We start from the raw sequence: 17,609 nt of genomic DNA on the forward strand, positions 1-17,609 counted from the left end.
CGCCCCGCGCTCTCGGCGCCCCCGGGCTGCGTGAGGGGAAAGCCGGAGATGAGGAACAGCCCCGGCACGGGCCCGGGCCCGAGCCGGGATTGAGCTGCCCACACAAACAAACTTCTCCGCGCCTCCCGCCACGGCTTTCCCGGCCCTGCGCCTCCCGTGCCTCCGCCTCTGCGGGAAGCCCAGGAGCCTCACTTCTCCTGCCCCTCGTTAGCGCATCAGTGCTTCGCTTTGATTTCCCCCAAAAAGGGAAACCTGCCCGAAGCCCTGTGGGTGGGTGGGGCAGGGGAGAGATTTCTGTCAGAAAACTCCAAAGACTCGGAGCAGGAGAAGGAGAAGTCAGTGCAGAGCCTTAAATGCAGCTTTCCCCACGCCTCCCTGCTCCCAGCTGCACCTCCTCCCCCGGCAGGGCAGGAGACAGGGAATGGGGCCATGCTCAGCTCATCCCCCGGGGCTTCTCCCTCTGCTCAGGGACAGGAGTCGTTCCCTGCTGCACCCTGCGCTCTCTCCCGGCCGAGACTTCTCCAGGAACTTCTCGGAGCGGAGTCCATCCCCTGGGCACAGCCCCCTCCGAGTGCTGCAGCGTGGGTCACTGTGCCACGGGCTCAGTCCTGCCAGGACAGGCTGCTCCAGCGGGGCCCCTCTGCCCGCGGGCTCACAGCCTCCTCTCAGGCATCGCCGGTGGGAAAAACGCTAATTACCTGGTTTTTAAAATTTTTAAACTTTAATAATAATAAAATTGTTATAAAAATAATAATACTGTTAGAATAGTAAAGTTTAGAGTTAGGATAATTATAAGACAATAAAAAGCAAAGAATTACAGACGTCTGGATGCTTTTGGACACTAAATTACGAAAAGCATACTTTATGGACAAAGGAATAGCTTTAAAAGTAAAGCTGGTTGCATATTCATATATTTTTCATACCTTCTGTTTAAAACAAGAACTCTTTCTGTTGTATGTAAACTGTTTCATTTAATTCTTAAGGCGTCTTCAACTCTGAGTAAGGTTTGAAGAAATTAGCTTCTTTTGATAGCAAAACTATAAATGCTTTTTTTTTTTTTTCCTGAAGATTTAGGTGTTCTTTAAAGTGAGTATGTCATTCTAAAAAAAAAAAAAAAACCTCCCACCACATACATAGTCTCTATTTTATTATTTTGGAACCTAAAACTTACACCATTAGTTTATTTAACACACTAATTAAGAGAATGAATACAGAATAACTTTCTAACATTACACATATAATATTCATTAAAATATTTGCGAAAAGCCAGTCATAAAATATGCATTTTTCACCATCTTTCTTCTTATTTTTTATAAATCATTTGGCTTAAGCAATATTTTTTATTTGCTTGTATTCTTTGGACTCCGTTGGTAATCTAATAAAACATGGGATTAAACAAAGAAGAAACATTAAAACACTTGTAACACATAAAAGGAAGAATTTTATTTTTTTCTACTATTTCATTCTCAATACAGTAACCCACTTCTTAGTGTTTAACATTATTTTCTCATTTTTGGACTGATACCTGGGTCATAATCTTTTTTAATATATCTTTTGGTTTTGGGATTTTTTTTCTTTTCTAGGATGACTTCCCTATTGCTATCTATTTTTAATAATTTGTATACTCTTTTTTTTATCTAATAAATAGTTTAACGCTAACATATTTTAATACACTGCAGATTTTGTTTGGTTTTCCTGGCTTAATATTAACTCTAATGTTTGAGTAGCTTTGTTTCTTATGTTCCTTATAACTGTTTGGAGTTTTATAATATGATTTAGTATAAAATTGGGGGTTAATACAGAGTTAGACTGTTGTGTTGGTTTTACTTTTTTTTGTTTACTAATTGTTTTTTACTGGATTTTGGACTATGTTTTTAAGATTAAATGTAAAGCAAATCCATCTCTCTCCTTTTGGATATTCTATGCTTTATGTATTACTACTTTTTCTTAACTTCTTTGCAATCTAATAATTTTCCCCCTTTTTCCTGCAGGTACTTAATTTGGATGGGTTATAACAGTGGCCAGGAAACCCTCGGCTTCTTCTCTCCACGGGGTTCCTCTTCTTCCTAAGACCCAGTCCCAGTTTCCCCGGGGGGGATTCTCTCTTTTTTATCACTCCCTTGGTCTCTTTACTGGCCGCTTTTCCCACGAAAAAGACGAAAAGCAGCGTGAGAGGCTGCAGCAATCACTTGGCAAGTCTGGGGTACCCAGCAGCCTCTGTCACACACATTCATTCCCCCCTTATCCGCCCCATCCCAACAAATACTCACCTGTCCTTTGTCCTTGGGTCTTGGTTCTTCGTGTACACTTTAGTCTCAGGGGCTAATTACCGCGGTTTTAGGGAATCCTTTCCCTGTTCTTTGTTTTATTGTCTCCTTCTGCCCGTGGATCATAACCTGTGTCTGTGGTCACACACCAGGGGAACAGAGCGAGGCTGCCTAAATAGGGCAGGACCCGTCTTCCTCACCCTGACTCTCCTCAAGCCCCGGCAGAGAGGTGTTAGAAACCATCCTGTGCTACCAGAATTGTGAAAAACGCCAATCACTTGGCTCCCTGGGCTGGGTTTGCAGCTCCTCCTCCTGCAGCATCTCCGGGGCTTTTCCTCCTCTGCCATCCAGCCATGCCCTGGCAATGAAAAATCCTGGTTTGGGGAAAAACAAGGTGGGAGCGCCTTGGACTGGAGGCTCCTCCTGCCCAAGTCCATCCCTAGAACTCAGCAGGGCTCTTGTGTCCATGAAAATCTCCACAGTATCAAGGTTCAGCCCAAAACAACACTCCCAGGAGTTCCCTATCTCTGATCTCTCCACTTTTGGGGTTCCAGAGGTTTCCTTTCCTTGGGATGATGGGGGTCCAATGTCTCCAGGGGTTCCCCCTTCTCAGGTGTCTTGCTTAGGGATGATCCAGGGGCTGTCGGGGCTCCATGGGGTCCCTTCTCCCCTGATGCTCTACTTTGAGATCCCAGAGGTCCTTCCTCTCCAGGCTCCCCCCCTTTCCAGCCAGCTGGGGGTCCCCCAGCTCCAGGATCGCCCCTCTCTGCTCTCCCCACTCCGGGGGTCCCAGGGGTTCCCCTCCTCTGCTCCCCCGGGGGTCCCCAGGACCAATGTCCTCCCCCTGGTGACACTGGGCAATGGCCTCGTGGACTCCCAAAGATCCCCCAGGGGGCTCAGCTTTGGGGTCCTGAAAGATCCAAACCTACACACACACAGAAAAATCCTCCCAGGGTTTATTTGGGCCTCCCAGACGACATCTGGGGCTCAATTCCACAATCTGCAAGCTCCCAACACACCCCAATAAAAAACCCTCTCAGAGACTCCCCGATATATTTGGGACGAGCTCCCCCTCCCCTCTCACCTGCAGGATGAGCTGGGGGCGATGGTCCCGGGGCCAAGGGTGCTGCGGCCTCAGGGGGCACTGGAACCTCCTGTTTCTCCTCCTTTTCCTGCTCCTCATCCTCCTCTTCCTCCTCCTTTTCCTCTCTCCCTCCTCCTCCTCCTTCCTAATCCCACCTCCTGCCCAGTTCCTGCCTTCTGTATATTTAGAGTGGAGCACCTTGCTTGTTTTTAGAGCGAGAACAAAGATCCCCGCGGGAACACGGCTTGCTGGCTTCAGTCAGAAGTAGCAGTGACTAAAGGTCCTGTTTCCTCTGCTGTGCTCCCGTCCTTGTTCCTCCTCAGTGTTCAGGCTGGGCTATGGGGTGTCCCTGTTTGCTGCATTTTCAGAGCTCCTCCTGGAGCCTTTGGGCAATAGGCTGTGCCCTGGGAGGGTTCTTTGTGCTCCTTTGTGACCCAGGAGAACCTTCCGGGCGGTTTCTGCGTGAGCTGCTGCTGTGATGTCACAGGAGCACTGCCACGTCCCCAAGGTGCTCCCGTGGCTGTGGGACACGGAGGCCTCAGTGTTCCCAGTGGCTCTGGGCACTGCTCCTTGCCGGAGGATCCTCCTGCCCGAGGCATTCTCAGCACCAGCCCAGCCCTGACGGGTGTCCTTGTGTGCTTGCAGGGCTGCAGTCTGCAGGCGTGTGCAGCGCAGCCAAAATGATCCAGCACGTGGCTGCTGCAGTTTGCACGCTGTACTCTGTGGCTTATTCGGGCTATTTTTTAACCCACTTGGCACGTAAGTTGAGGTTTTCCCTCGCTGCTGTGGCTTTGGGCTTGCTGTGTGCTTTCTGTTCTTCCTCTGGACCCGAGCTGACTTTGTAACCAAATGGCCATGAAGGCCCCATTGCTTTGGGAGAGCTCCTGCCAGCAGCTGCAGCTGAAAAAGGGGGTGTCTGCAGCCAGCGGGGCGTGCACAGCATTTGCAATGAGCCCTGGGGGGTTCTGTTCCCTCCAGCGGGGAGTCTGTGGCAGCAGAGCCGGGAACTCCCTGCCCAGCCAAGAACTGACCCAGCCCAGCATTTTGTGCTGTTCTCTTGCTGTGGGAAGGGACTGTGGCTCCTGGAGGGACGCTGGGAAAGCAAAATGCTCTCTCGTGGTTGCCCTGCTCCGTGGCATTTCCCACCACAGGCAGTTTTTTCCTGACAGCATCTGGTTCATGTTCCCTCTCCCGTTGCAGGGCACCTCATGTGTGGATTCCGAGCAGCTCCTCCTCCGGTGAGTGGGAAAGGAACCTTTGGTGTTTGGAATTGTGCAACAAGCTGTGAGCTCGGCGTGTGGCAGCCGAGTGCCAGCCTGGGAGGCTGAAGGAAAGTTCCTGTCAGAGTCTTTGCAGCAGCAGCAGCAGCAGCAAAGGGATCCCCAGCAGATTTCTCCTTTTCTGCTGCTGATCTTCTGAAGAGGTCTGGTTTTGCAGGCAGAGGATTGCTTGCTGGCTTTAGCCACAGTGGAATATGGAATTCCCAACAATAAGTGGCAATGTCGACTTTAGCCCATTGTTAGTTTGAAGGGCTCCAAACCCAATTTCTGCTTCGTGCAGCTGGATGTGCAGCTGAGGATGAATAAGGTGATCACTGAGATAGAACTTCCCGTCCCTCACGCTGCCGTCTGTCCACAGGGCACAAAAGCAGCACCAGCCCCTCCTCTGGCTCCCTCTGCTTCCCAAGAGGAGGCCAAAAAGGAGGAAGACAGCAGTGAGCTCCCCGCTGTTCTGGGGGACGCTGGTGAACTTCCCTCGGTGCCGGGAGATGACAGTGAACTTCCCGCTGCTCTGGGAGACGAGGGCGAACATCCCGCGCTGTGGGAATACAGCGGCGAGGCTCCCGCGGCGTGGGACAAGGACAGTGGACATCTCCCGGCGTGGGACGAGGGCAGTGGATGTCCCCTGGTGCGGGACGAGGATGGCCAAGCCCCCATGGTGTGGGATGAGGACAGAGGACATCCTGTGCCTTGGGAAGAGGAGGCTGAACTTCTCCCAGCATGGGAAGAGGACAGTGAACGTCCTGTGGCTTGGAAAGATGATGGCAAACCTGCAGCGTTTTGGGAAGAGGATGGAGAATCTCCCTGTGCTTGGGAAGAGGATGGAGAACCTCCCAGTGGTTGGAAAGAGGACACTGATTCTCCCTGTGCTTGGGAAGAGGACATTGAACCTCCCTGTGCTTGGGAAGAGGACACTGAATCTCCCTCCCCTGTGGGATCCTGGGCTGAAGGTTCTGACAGCAGCACAGCCCTGCAGCCAGAGGGGAGAGGGGAGTGGTGCCTGGTGCAGCTGAGTACGTCTGCTCTGTTCCTGTGTTCAGAGCAGGGGCTGTGTGTGTGTGTCTCGGCATCAGCTGCAGCCAGCGTTGCTCTGCAGCTGAATGTCACAGGGGCATTTATTGTCCTTCCCCAGCTGAGACCAAGGGGCTCACGGCCCCAGGGAGTGGGGCTGCATTCTGGCTCTGCTCTGGCGGGGTCTGGCTCTGGGAGGGAGCCTCTTCCACGTGGTTTCTTTCAGGGAACATCGTGAGCGTGGAGGATCCTGCCGAGAAATACCTGGAAGTGGAGCAGATTGGCCAAGGGTAAGTGCACAGCAGCTACTTCTGCACAAGCAGCCCAGGGGTTGTGCTGGTGCAGGATCAAGGGAGAAGTCAGGAGAGCTCCAAACAACTTCAGACACTGGAGTGTCATCCTGCTGTCTCTCAGTCCTGATCAGAATTGAGAAGTGTGGTCAGAAGGAGCCGTCACAGGCCCCTGAGGCTGGCAGTGTCCTGCCTGCAGCAAGGAGCAGGACCTGGAAGATCTTCTGTGTCTGGAACTGGATTGCCTAAAAGAGCCACTCACCATCTGGTGACTGTCAGAAAACAGTTCTCAAGGAGATTTCTTTCAAATATTTTGCTTCAAAAAATATCCTCCAGTCAGCATTAACAACCTAATGGTTTGGAAACAGGAACCAGAGATGAACTAATGAGTGCTCTATTCTAGCACAGCTCGTAGACCCCATACATTCAGCAACAGACACAGAGCTGATGCACTTTGGGGGAAAATGCATCACCTGCCTGATGGCAGGGCCCTTGTGGATCCTGCAGGTCTTAGGCAGGAAATGGAAAAGGATGAAATGCATTCTTTTCCAGTTCTTTAGACACCCATTGCTCACTTCAGGTTTTGAACTAAAGCAATTAAGTGTGGACATTTGGGATTTGCTCCAGCCCAATTCCTTCGTGTTGGGTCTTAGTTTTCCCTTGGACACCTGGCATGGCAGAGGGCTGGTGGCTGCTGCGCTGTTGTTGCAAGGGTCGATGCACCCAGGTGTTTGTGAGCGCTGCAGGCAGCAGAGATCTCCTGTCTGGGCTGGCTTTCACTCCCAGGGCCTCAAGCGCTGCTTCTTTCTTCTCTGCTGTTTTGTCTCCAGGGCTTTCGGAACCGTTTCCAAAGGACTCGACAGGGCCACTGGAGGAGAGGTCAGTGCCAACATGCCCAGCACGTCTGGCAGCTCTTCAGGGCTCTCCCCTCTGCTGGGAGCTGTGGCTGCAGCTCTGGGGGCCAGCAGAGCTTTCCTGCACAGGCTGCTCCTCTGAAGGCAGAGCAGTGTCAGCCTGCAGAGCACAGCTGGGACACACTTGGTCCTTCTGGAGTGCCCAAAGGGATGCAAGGAGGGCAGCGGTGTCTGTCAGAGCAGGACACGCTGGCTTGCTCTTCATATCTAAAAGTGTGAATGGATCAGGGCTGGAGACTGAGGCCCAATTTATCTTCACCCCAGCCGCAGACAGGAACACTATTTAGCAGTTTTTCTATCCTACCTTTCATCTTCAAAGGGTACCTCAAGGATTAATTAGGGGGAGATCCTGCTTTGGCTCAATTTGGGGCTGTAGTTCCACTTCAGCTGTCCACAGAGAGAGAGGGAGAGAAATGAGAAGATGGATGTCCAGAGCAAAGCTCTCTCTTAAACCCTGCAGTTGTGTTTGGGTCTGGGGTCAGTGACAGCCTGTGACAGGGATCACCTGAGCAATGGATGTGTGTGTTTGCTTTGTTGTGCAATCCCAAACAAAGCAGCTGCATCTGAAATCATGACCAAATCCCATGGAATTGCTAAAGGGTTCCTGGCTGTCTTGCTCTGTTTTCACAGAACCAGAATTACCTCCCGCTTGCAAAATGTGTTTGAATAATAATGAGAGTGTTGAGGCCATTTGAGAAGACTGTAGGTGCAGAGAATGTGGTTAGAGCTGGGAGGCTGACAGCTGAGGGGCCATTTCTGCAGAGCTTGCAAGGCCAAATGTCTCTGGCCGTGTGTCCTGTAAGCAGCCCCAGCGAGCAGAGCAATGGGCTGTGGGAGTGGCCCTTGCTGAGCTCTGGTGCCCATCCCAGGGCAGTTTGGCACAGCCTGGCTCCGTCGCTCCAAAAAGCCTCGCCCCGTGTTGGCTGTGGCCTCCTGCCACAGACTCCTCCAGTTAAAGGTCTGCAATGTCCCCTCAGGTGGCCATAAAGAAAATGAGTCTCAGAGGGCAGAACGGGGAACGCGCTGTGAATGAGCTCCTGCTCCTGAAGGACAAGAAGAACCCCAACATTGTCAACTCTTTGGACAGGTGAGTGCTCCAGGCCTCATCCCGTGCACGGGCCCTGCCTCAACCTTTCCTGGCACCCGTAGTCTGTAGCCTGTTTTGAAAATGCCTGACCCAGCCGTATCTTCCCAAAACAACAGCCTGGCAGTTCGCTCCCTCCGTGTGCTTTGGTTGCTTTGGTTTGGTTTTTCCTTCAAGCTGACCCCGTTTTTTGTGTCTTACAACAAGTGCTGATAAACCACAGCAGAAATTATTTCCCTTGGCTTCTTCTTCCCAGCCCTTTTCCATTGCTGCAGATGCCAGGAAGACCAGGGCCTTGTTTCCAGAAATGCCTCATTTGCCCATTTTGCACTGGCCTTGCCTGTTTCTGAAGGGACTTTCTGAAAGGTTTTCTGATTGCTTTTGTCCCAAGTGCTGCACGGCCTCCTCCCCTGGATAACCCTGGGAGTTGTGTTGCCTTGTTCTGCAGGGAATGGTGGAACTGATGAGCTCAGAAGCTGAACCAGCTGGGGGCCAGTGTTGTGGTTCCACGCTCATCTGGGCTGTTGCTAAACTGCTTTTTTCACCTGCTTGCCATCTAAGGCCTCTCCTTTCTCACAGGTGTCTCTTCCTTTAGACTGTGCAGATTCCAAGGACTCGGCAGCCTGGCAGGAATGTCTCTCCATCTGATTCTGTCCTCATGGACAAGTGACCTGGAAAAAAAACTCTACTCCAGGCTTTTCCATGGGGGAATTGAGCACTGCACATTTGTCTCCATGCCACTGCTTTCCTCTTCCAGCTTCCTTGTTGACGGAGATCTCTGGCTGGTGATGGAATACATGGATGGAGGAACTTTGCAGGACGTTGTCAGACAGACACGCATGGCTGAAGGAGAGATGGCAGCTGTCAGTCGGGAGGTGAGGGATCCTGCCTGTGGCTGCCATGGCTTGGGCACGATGGTCCTTCCACAGAGGCGTGAGAACAGGAGTGGCTCCATGCTCAGGGCTCTGTTTTTCTGTTGTTTTTATGAGCTGGAGAAGAAAGAGCCTCTGCAGTGAACGGCCTGCCAGCATCGCTGCACTTCTGCTCTGTTCTTGCTCTCTTTCCTGCTGTTGTGGCACTCTCTGTCTGTTCTGGATTTGATGTGCTGTTCTCAGCTTTGCCCTGAACCGTTTGCCTGGAGCCTGTCTGCTCTGCACTCCTGGCCTGTCACAGCAAAGCTGCTGCTGGCAGAATTCAGAACTGTCCTTTCTTGTGTGATAGATTCCAGCCATTGGTTTTTGTCCTGGTGTTTCTTGTTCTCTCTCAGTGCCTGCAGGGTCTGGATTTCCTCCATGCGAACCGGGTGATCCACAGAGATCTGAAGAGCTCCAACATCCTCCTGGGCATGGCCAGCTCTGTCAAGCTGGGTGGGTGTTCCTGGCCAGGCACGGCGCTCCCGGGTGCGGCTGTGGGGCTGCTTCCCAGTGCCGGCCAGAGCCCCACAAGGGCTGCTGGGGGCACTGCCCGGCCCCTGCTGCCAGCTGAGAGCGGCTGCCCCTGCAGAGAGCTCCGGAGAGCAGCAGGGTGCCAGGGGTGGCTTTGCTCTGGGTATGGCCCTGCCAGAGGGGCAGGAGTTGGAATCTAAAGCTTCAAGGGAATCAGTAAAAGCCACTGCACGAAAGCTGAGGGTTTCTTTAAGGGTCCAGTTCCACCTTCCCTTGGCTACAGCCCTGAGCACTTTTCCAGCTGACTTCACTACTGCATTCTCAGACTGAGAGTGGGGAGTCTTGGTGCTTGGTTTCCTCATTCCAGCTGCCTTTGACAGTGTTTGTTTCTGTCCTCAGCTGATTTTGGCCTCTGTGCTCAGCTCAGCTCTGAGCAGGACCGGCGCAGCTCCATGGTGGGCACTGCTCACTGGATGGCCCCAGAAGTTGTGACCAGTTCTCCTTATGGCCCCAAGGTGGACATCTGGTCCTTTGGCATTGTGACCATCGAGATGGTGGAAGGAGAACCTCCTTACTTCAAGGAAACGAGGGCCATGGTAAGAGGCAAATTCTCCAGGGGCTGCAGAGCCCTGTGAGCACAGGGTGACCCTGCACTGGGAGCAGCAGCTGGAGGTTTCTGCACCTGGGGAAGGGAATTCCCAGAGCACTTGGGCCTCAACACAGACAAATGTTCTGCAGTCTCCAGCAACAATTTGCTTTGGGATTTATGCTGTTGCAGCTCTTCTGGCTGTGAGGATGACCTGAAAATGTGAATCAAGTGCATCAGCTCTTTCCAATGGCTGTGGCAGCACCAGGGTTTGGGTTTTTTGTTGGCACAGGACAATGAGCTGTGAGCAGCATCTCTGCCAGGGAGGAAAGTGCCCCTGGAGCTGGGGCTGAGAACCCGGGGTCGCTGTGAGCACCTGTGGGTGGGAAGGAAGCTGGCAGAGCGCTGAGTTTGCTTTTCCTGCAGGCTCGCGCTCTGATCCGGCACAACGGGACCCCGCAGCTGAAGGAGCCCCGGCGCCTGTCGGCTCTGCTGCGGGACTTCCTCGAGTGCAGCCTGGAGCCGGACGAGGAGCAGCGCTGGTCTGCCCAGGAGCTGCTGCAGGTGAATGCCGAGCGGCTGAGGGGAAGCAGCAGCGCCAGGGAGGGGTTTTCTGCTGGGGCCCCTCCGATAGTCTCCAGCCTCGCTGCGTTCCACACGCAAAGCAAGCAGAATCCTCGCCGGGTTTGGCTTGGCAGGGTCCTTTCGAGGGCATCTGCCCCTGGTGCCCCACGAGGAGCAGGGCCATCTTCAGGCAGGTCCGGTGCTCAGAGCCCTGCCTGGCCTGAGCTTGGATGTTCCCAGGGAGGAGGCACCTCCCACATCTCTGGGCACCTTCTGTCAGTGTTTCCCCACTCCTGGCAAAAAGATTCTGCCTGCGATCTAATCTGAGCCTGCTTCCCTCTTCTGAGTTTCAGACCATTTCCCTTTGTCCTGTTGCAACAGAGCCTGTGAGGAAGTTGCTCTGGAAAGTAACAGTTCATTTCTTTCTTTTTTATCCTTTGGGCAGCACCCGTTTTTATCATCAGCCAAGCCTCTCTCCAGCCTGACCCCTCTGATCACCGCAGCAAAGCAACTGAGGGAGCAGCGGAGGAGATGAAGCACTGGAGGACAGCTGTTAGTTACAGTAGTTAGTTAGGACAACTAGTTAGTGATGGTAGTTAGAAGTGTTAGTTGGTTATGGTAGTTAGGACAGCCTGTTTGTTACGGCTCTTATGACAGCCTGTTTGGTATGGCAGTTTTTTGAATAAAAACTCTCTTAAGCCTCAACTCCCTTGAGGTGTCCCTTCCTCCTCCCTCTGTGACTCGGCTGCCCGGAGCAATGTGAGGGGAGAGCGGGCCCAGCCTGGCCCAGAGCTGAGCCCCAGCAGAGCCCTGGCAGAGCCCAGAGCAGCCTCGGATCTGCAGAGTCAGCCTGGGAGGAGGCGCTCGGAGCCTTCTGGGCTGCACCCGACTCTTGGTTACAAACTGCGTGTGCTGGAAAATGCCACCGGCTCTGCCAGAGGGCAGAAGGGGCCCGGGGAAGGCCCCAGTGCTCCCTGCAAGGGAAACACCTGCCCTGGGTTTGTTATAGAGAACTATGTAGTTGGTGGCTTTTGCTCTTATGTCTTGACTTCTGCAACTTATTCTTAGTCACAACGATTTTGATGCAGTATAGTTTGTAATCACTTTTAACTGCTTTTGCTGTAATATAATTTGTCAGCTTTTTGTGGCCAATGCCCTGGCCCCTGTGTAGCTCATATCCTCAGAACATCATTCTTGGATGATAGTTTAGTTTGTGCACAGTGTGAAAAACATACATACTACTTTTGGCTTTTGCAAAATATTGAACTGGATGCCATGGTTTGTGCATTAGAATGTTAACTTTTGCAGAAGTAGCTGTAGTTGTGAAATAATAACTAATGCTTTTATTTTTGTAACTAACTGACAGTAATAACTCAGAGGTATTTGTGAAACAGCCAATGTTGATTTAAAGTACTTGTGGAAGTAGCTAAAACCGTCTGCATGGCCAGATAACATTTAAGGAACGGGTGTGATGAGGACCCTGCCGCTGATCCTTCGACTGTCAGGAACTGTCTCCTGCTGATGTGGAAACCCAGGTGTCCCAGGGTGAGGTTCTGGTGTTTGTATCCCCAGTTGTAGGTTCTGTTCATGTTTGATATTCTGTTCTGTGCTCTCAGAACTGACTCTGAAAGTGAAGGTTTGTTTTGTCTTGTTATCAGCTGGCTCACCTCCCCCCATGGTCTGTTCTCCACAAGAGGCTTGTGTGGGCTGGCTTGGCTTGCTTTTGCTGGCTTTGTTTGCTTGCTCTTGCTTCCGCTCTTGCCTTTGCTTTTTCCTGTTAGTTAGTTTAACTAGGCAGTCCAATTTTTTCCCTGGACTGTTTCTTTCCCTTTCCTTCTTCTGAATACCATCCAACCTGCTCTGGACTGGGACCTGGGAACCCCGAGGAGCACCGGGAGCCTGCGCTCTGTGATCTGCAGCAGCCATCCCCAGTGCCCAGAGCAATCCCCAGTGCCCAGACCCGGGCGACCACCCCCAGGAGAGACTTTCTGGATTTGTCATCTCTGCAGAGTGGTGAAAGAGTTTTGTTGTCATCTGGTGTTGTTCATTTTTTTTAGTGCTGGGGAGTGTTTTGTTTGTTAAATAAACCGGTTCTTTTCCACTTCTCTCAGAGAAAATTCTTCCTAAATCAGGTGGGTGCGGAGGGGCCGTGGGGGTTTGTTTTCTGGGGGCTCCTTCCAGAGGGTTGGGGGATTTGCATTCCAAGAGCACTCAGGGTTGCGGATTGAGGTTATGCCCAAGGGGATCTGGGGTTGGACAACACAGCTGGACTGAAGGTTAAAAATGTCCAAGGGGATCTGGGGTTGGAAAACAGTAACACCTAAAATTCTGCTGGGTTGGGAGACATCCAGGATTAAACCTGCTGGGTTGATGGATTAACATTCCATGAGCACTCAGGGTGTAGATATGTAATGTAGACTGTTTGAAAGTAAAAGGTACCTTGTATGTGAAAGTGAGTGAAAAATAGAAGTGAGTAAATGTAGATGAATGGAAGTATATATAATGTAGATTGTTTATTTTGAGCTTTACTTTATCTCCTTGGAGGCAGGTGGATTGTGTTGAATGGTATTGTGAGAGAAAGGACTTTTTGAGTAGTTGAAAGAAGGTGGTATTCAGGTTGTTAGAGAAAGTGGGAAACAGAGGCAGAGGACTTGTGAAGAAATGTGAGGAATGGACTATCACATCTAAAATGGGCAACACCGAAACACACCAAAGGAGCGTTGAAAAGGACTTGCATAGAAAAATCAGCAAAAAGGAGTGACAAGGGAAACAGAGGGCAAGCCTGGATTGAGCACTGTACTCACCAGCGAGAAGATCACACGTACCTGCTGTGGGCAGCAACCCCACAGGCAGGGGAGGTGGGGCTATAAGCCATGCCAGACCTCTGTCATTCCTGTTTCTGTCTCTCATTTGTTGTCTTTTCCCTTCTGAGATAGCAGCAAGATCGTGTCACAAATGCTACAGAAAGTATTACACGGAAAGAAACCAAAGTTCCTTTTCGTTACACACCCCCATGTCAACAGCCACTGTTATAACCCATCCAAATTAAGTACCTGCAGGCAAAATGGGGAAAAACTGCAGTGTACCAGAATAGGCTGGCTTGAGACTGTTTATTGGCTAATGAAGGGGTGTTTGTGGAAAGTTTAATATATCAGACTGTTGAAAATAGATGACAACGGGGAGGTCATCCTAGAAACAAACAACCCAGACACCAATCCAAAAATGGGAAAACAATGTTAAAAACTAACTGGTGGGGTAATGTATTGAGGATGGGATGGTGGAAGAAATGGAGATTCTTCCTTTTATGTGTTACAACTGTTATAAATGAAAATTTGTCCAGCCAAATTAACATGAAAAAATAAAATATTTATTTTGCAATCAAATTCTATCTAGGCCAGCCACAAGGAAAGAACAGAGCCGAGCCCGGGGTCGGCCCTGCGTGTGCAACAAAGAGGTCAGCCTCAGCAGAGGTTTTCCTCTATGCCCACACACCTCCATCCTGGCACAAGCGGTTTTTATAGGGAAAATTCTGCCTGAGGCCAAGATTTCGGCAGTCAGTCTTCTCTTCAGAGTCCACATGTTAATAAGATTTTCTTTTTTGGTGATGAGGGAGAACAATTCAGTGTCTGGAGTTTGTTGAATCCCTTGATGAAATTTACGGGAGGGAACGCTGCATTCACCTGTGTCTGCCCAAGGATTTCCATGATATCCATCTCGGGTCCTTCAGGCAAGGATCAGCACCGGGGGTTCCTGTATCTCCCCAGCCATGGCCCATCTCCTGGGGAGCCGCACCTTCTTACTTGTAAATCAGTTTCCAATATACACCCGGTCTCGCCTGCGAGGGTGGGGGGGAATCCTAATACAAACGTGTAGAGTGTTACAGTGTTCTAACAAATCTAACAAATATTCAATATCACATATATCATATTAGAAATGGAGCCAATTATATCTGCTGCATATAACAGTATGGTAAATGTAGCTTTGTAGATAAAATGAAGCTTTAGTAGTTAAAAAAGAAACTATGTATGTGTGTGTGGGGGGGGTGTTTAAGGAATGAGATACTCGTTTCAAGGAACACGCAAATCCTCCAGAGAAGAGCAATTTATGGTTTTCTTATTAGAAGAAGCTGATTTCTTCATGCCTGGCTCAGACTTGAAGACCCCGTGGGAATTAAAGAAAGCAGTTGACATACAAGAGACAGAGTTTTTTGTTTCAAATAGAATGTATGTATAACCATAAAGGATATATGAATATGCAACAGTGTATTGTTTTAGGGGTGATTCCTTCATTCACAAGGTACATTCCTCTTGGCTTAAGTGCCTGAGAGCATCTGGACCTCAGATATTCTTTCCTTTTTATTGTCTTGTAATTGTCCTAACTCTAAATTTTTATCAGTCTAATTCTATTCCTATTTTTTTCACCATTTTATTATTAGTAAACTTTTAAAATTCTATAAACCAAATGATCAGCATTTTTCACAAATTCCTATCAGGAGACAGAGAAACCATTTATCATTTCAATGGCATCATTAGATTACAAGCTGTCCTCGGAATAAGAACCAACCAGACAGCTCCAGCTCCTGACCTTCCTGCCGACCAAGCCACTGAAATGAGGAACACATTTCACCAGGAGATGGGATCAGGTTATCTGTTAGCAGAAAAAGGAGGAGTTTGTGGAAAACTAAATTACTCAAACTGATGTTGGCAAAGAGATGACAAGGGGAAAGTGTTGAAAAAGATAAAAAAGGAAATAGGAAAGCAGTTTATGTATTGGTCCAAGCATGTAAAGGATGGGAATGGGACACACTCTCGTGGCTCCCCAGCAGACCAGGGGTTAAACGTTGGGACTCTCCTGGATTTTCCCCGGAAAGGGCCCATCTCTGCACCAAGCTACCTTTTTTCATTTGTAAATTAGGTCTTTCTTTCTCTGCCAACTGTGGTGTCTCCAGCCCCGGCTGCAGCCACTGGTCATTTAAAACTTGAAGATTCTTTTTCTAGAGGCACAACTGACTTGATGTATATTTTTCATAAGCACGAATTATTCCACAACATATATTACAATGGGGATGCAGAGATCCCCCTGCAGGTCCGTGGGGGTGCAGAGATCCCCTGCAGGTCCATGGGGATGCAGAGATCCCCATGCAGGTCCATGGGGATGCAGAGATCCCCTGCAGGTCCATGGGGATGCAGAGATCCCCTGCAGGTCCATGGGGAGGCAGAGATCCCCTGCAGGTCCATGGGGAGGCAGAGATCCCCTGCAGGTCCATGGGGATGCAGAGATCCCCTGCAGCCCCTGCAGGAGCTGGGCTGGAGCTCGGCGATGCCTGAGAGGAGGCTGTGAGCCCGCGGGCAGAGGGGCCCCGCTGGAGCAGCCTGTCCTGGCAGGACTGAGCCCGTGGCACAGTGACCCACGCTGCAGCACTCGGAGGGGGCTGTGCCCAGGGGATGGACTCCGCTCCGAGAAGTTCCTGGAGAAGTCTCGGCCGGGAGAGAGCGCAGGGTGCAGCAGGGAACGACTCCTGTCCCTGAGCAGAGGGAGAAGCCCCGGGGGATGAGCTGAGCATGGCCCCATTCCCTGTCTCCTGCCCTGCCGGGGGAGGAGGTGCAGCTGGGAGCAGGGAGGCGTGGGGAAAGCTGCATTTAAGGCTCTGCACTGACTTCTCCTTCTCCTGCTCCGAGTCTTTGGAGTTTTCTGACAGAAATCTCTCCCCTGCCCCACCCACCCACAGGGCTTCGGGCAGGTTTCCCTTTTTGGGGGAAATCAAAGCGAAGCACTGATGCGCTAACGAGGGGCAGGAGAAGTGAGGCTCCTGGGCTTCCCGCAGAGGCGGAGGCACGGGAGGCGCAGGGCCGGGAAAGCCGTGGCGGGAGGCGCGGAGAAGTTTGTTTGTGTGGGCAGCTCAATCCCGGCTCGGGCCCGGGCCCGTGCCGGGGCTGTTCCTCATCTCCGGCTTTCCCCTCACGCAGCCCGGGGGCGCCGAGAGCGCGGGGCGAGGCGGGGCCGTGCGCAGAGCCCGCCCCGAGCTCGCTGCCATTGGCCGCCGGTGCCGTCAGTCGCGGTTGCGGCGCGCTGATTGGTGGGAGCGGGGCGCGGCGCGGCCCCGGCGGCGGGCTGAGGGCGGCCGTGGCCGCCCAGCGCCGCCATTGGCCGAGCGGCTGTGCGGGCCCGGCAGCGGCGGCAGCGGCCGGAGCGCGGTGAGGCGGCGGCGGCGGAGCTCGGAGGCGGCCCCGGCGCAGGTGGGAGCCGCGCTGGGCTCTGCGGGGGCTCGGGGCCGGCTGCGGGCGGAGGGGGCGGCAGGGGGCTCCGGCGGCTCGCCGGTGCCGTGTCCGGCCCGTGCCGGCCCCGGGCCGAGGGCGCTGCGGGAGCGGCTGCCCGCGGTCTCCTTCCCGCCGGGGCCGGGCAGGAGCCGCTGCCGGAGCAGCGCTGGCTCGGCCCGGCTGCTGTGGGTAGGACAGAGGGGCTGCCCCGCGGCCGGGAGCGGGCGGGGAAATTCCCGTCGCCGGAGGTTCGTGTGCCCGGGGGAGAGCGAGGAGTCCTGTCAAAGTGACTTTATTGCCGAGCAGGGGCAGAGGCCGTGGGGCATTTGCCGTGCGCTCTCTGCCGTGGCTGTAGTCCGCAGCCTCCTTTTTATCCTCATTTTCCCGGACGCATCTCCCTCTGCCTTTGCCCACCGGCTGAGTTCCTTGGCAGGTTCCGACTTCCCGATGCGCCTGCTGCCTGTCCTCGTTAATGTGCACCCTCCTTTTGTAGAACAGCCGATATTCATGGCTCTGTTAAGTCTTTGTTCTTCTCCTCGAAGTTCGGGAATGTAGCGGGACTTTTAGCAGCTGTCTGGGTCGATTTGTAACATTTAATTGAACTGATGGTTTCTCACGTTGCTTCCTTATCTACAAGTGCCTGGCCCTATCTCCAGGCAGATTCACTCCTTGACTCTGTTTTGTTCTTCCCGGGTCCTCTTTGGTTTTGGGATTATTCTCGGTGCCCTCATTCCCTGTCCTTTTGTAGCCGTTTGTGGATCAGGAGGCCTGGCTGCCACCTGCATGCCCTGGCTCAGCTGCTGGATGAGCTGCACTGCCAAGGTGTGGAGCATGGTAAAAAGATGAGAGTTGCTGCAGCACAGAAGAGGAGAAGCAGCATTCCTTTA

At 52.2% G+C, this 17,609-nt stretch overlaps 3 protein-coding genes across 3 annotated transcripts in view; all 3 read left to right on the plus strand.

Annotated features, from left to right (window-relative positions):
• The window catches only part of LOC144247634 (uncharacterized), a 748,886-nt gene that overhangs the window by 437,157 nt on the left and 294,120 nt on the right, over nucleotides 1–17,609 (plus strand). The window lies entirely within an intron of this gene.
• LOC144247632 (uncharacterized) overlaps nucleotides 1–17,609 on the plus strand; it is a 375,628-nt gene that overhangs the window by 63,899 nt on the left and 294,120 nt on the right. The gene's annotated exons all lie outside the window — the stretch shown is intronic.
• On the plus strand, nucleotides 4,032–11,214 carry LOC144247610 (serine/threonine-protein kinase PAK 3-like). The gene is made up of 11 exons (XM_085565362.1): nucleotides 4,032–4,110; nucleotides 4,552–4,589; nucleotides 4,990–5,470; nucleotides 5,869–5,932; nucleotides 6,763–6,811; nucleotides 7,824–7,933; nucleotides 8,688–8,805; nucleotides 9,198–9,297; nucleotides 9,715–9,911; nucleotides 10,328–10,465; nucleotides 10,911–11,214. Exons 1-11 carry the CDS (start codon nucleotides 4,032–4,034, stop codon nucleotides 10,998–11,000), a joined length of 1,464 nt encoding a protein of 487 aa, XP_085421488.1. The 3' UTR covers nucleotides 11,001–11,214.

This window comes from Lonchura striata, chromosome 35, assembly GCF_050655825.1.
Source record: "Lonchura striata isolate lonStrDom1 chromosome 35, ASM5065582v1, whole genome shotgun sequence".
NCBI classification, from domain to species: domain Eukaryota; kingdom Metazoa; phylum Chordata; class Aves; order Passeriformes; family Estrildidae; genus Lonchura; species Lonchura striata.

What these genes read in the sequence shown, in the direction of transcription:
- LOC144247610 (XM_085565362.1), top strand. Translation starts at nt 4,032, where the DNA reads ATGATCCAGCACGTGGCTGCTGCAGTTTGCACGCTGTACTCTGTGGCT. An exon ending in TGGCAGCTGTCAGTCGGGAG is followed by an intron (nt 8,806 to 9,197) that starts GTGAGGGATCCT and finishes GTTCTCTCTCAG; the next exon opens with TGCCTGCAGGGTCTGGATTT. An exon ending in TCAAGGAAACGAGGGCCATG is followed by an intron (nt 9,912 to 10,327) that starts GTAAGAGGCAAA and finishes CTTTTCCTGCAG; the next exon opens with GCTCGCGCTCTGATCCGGCA.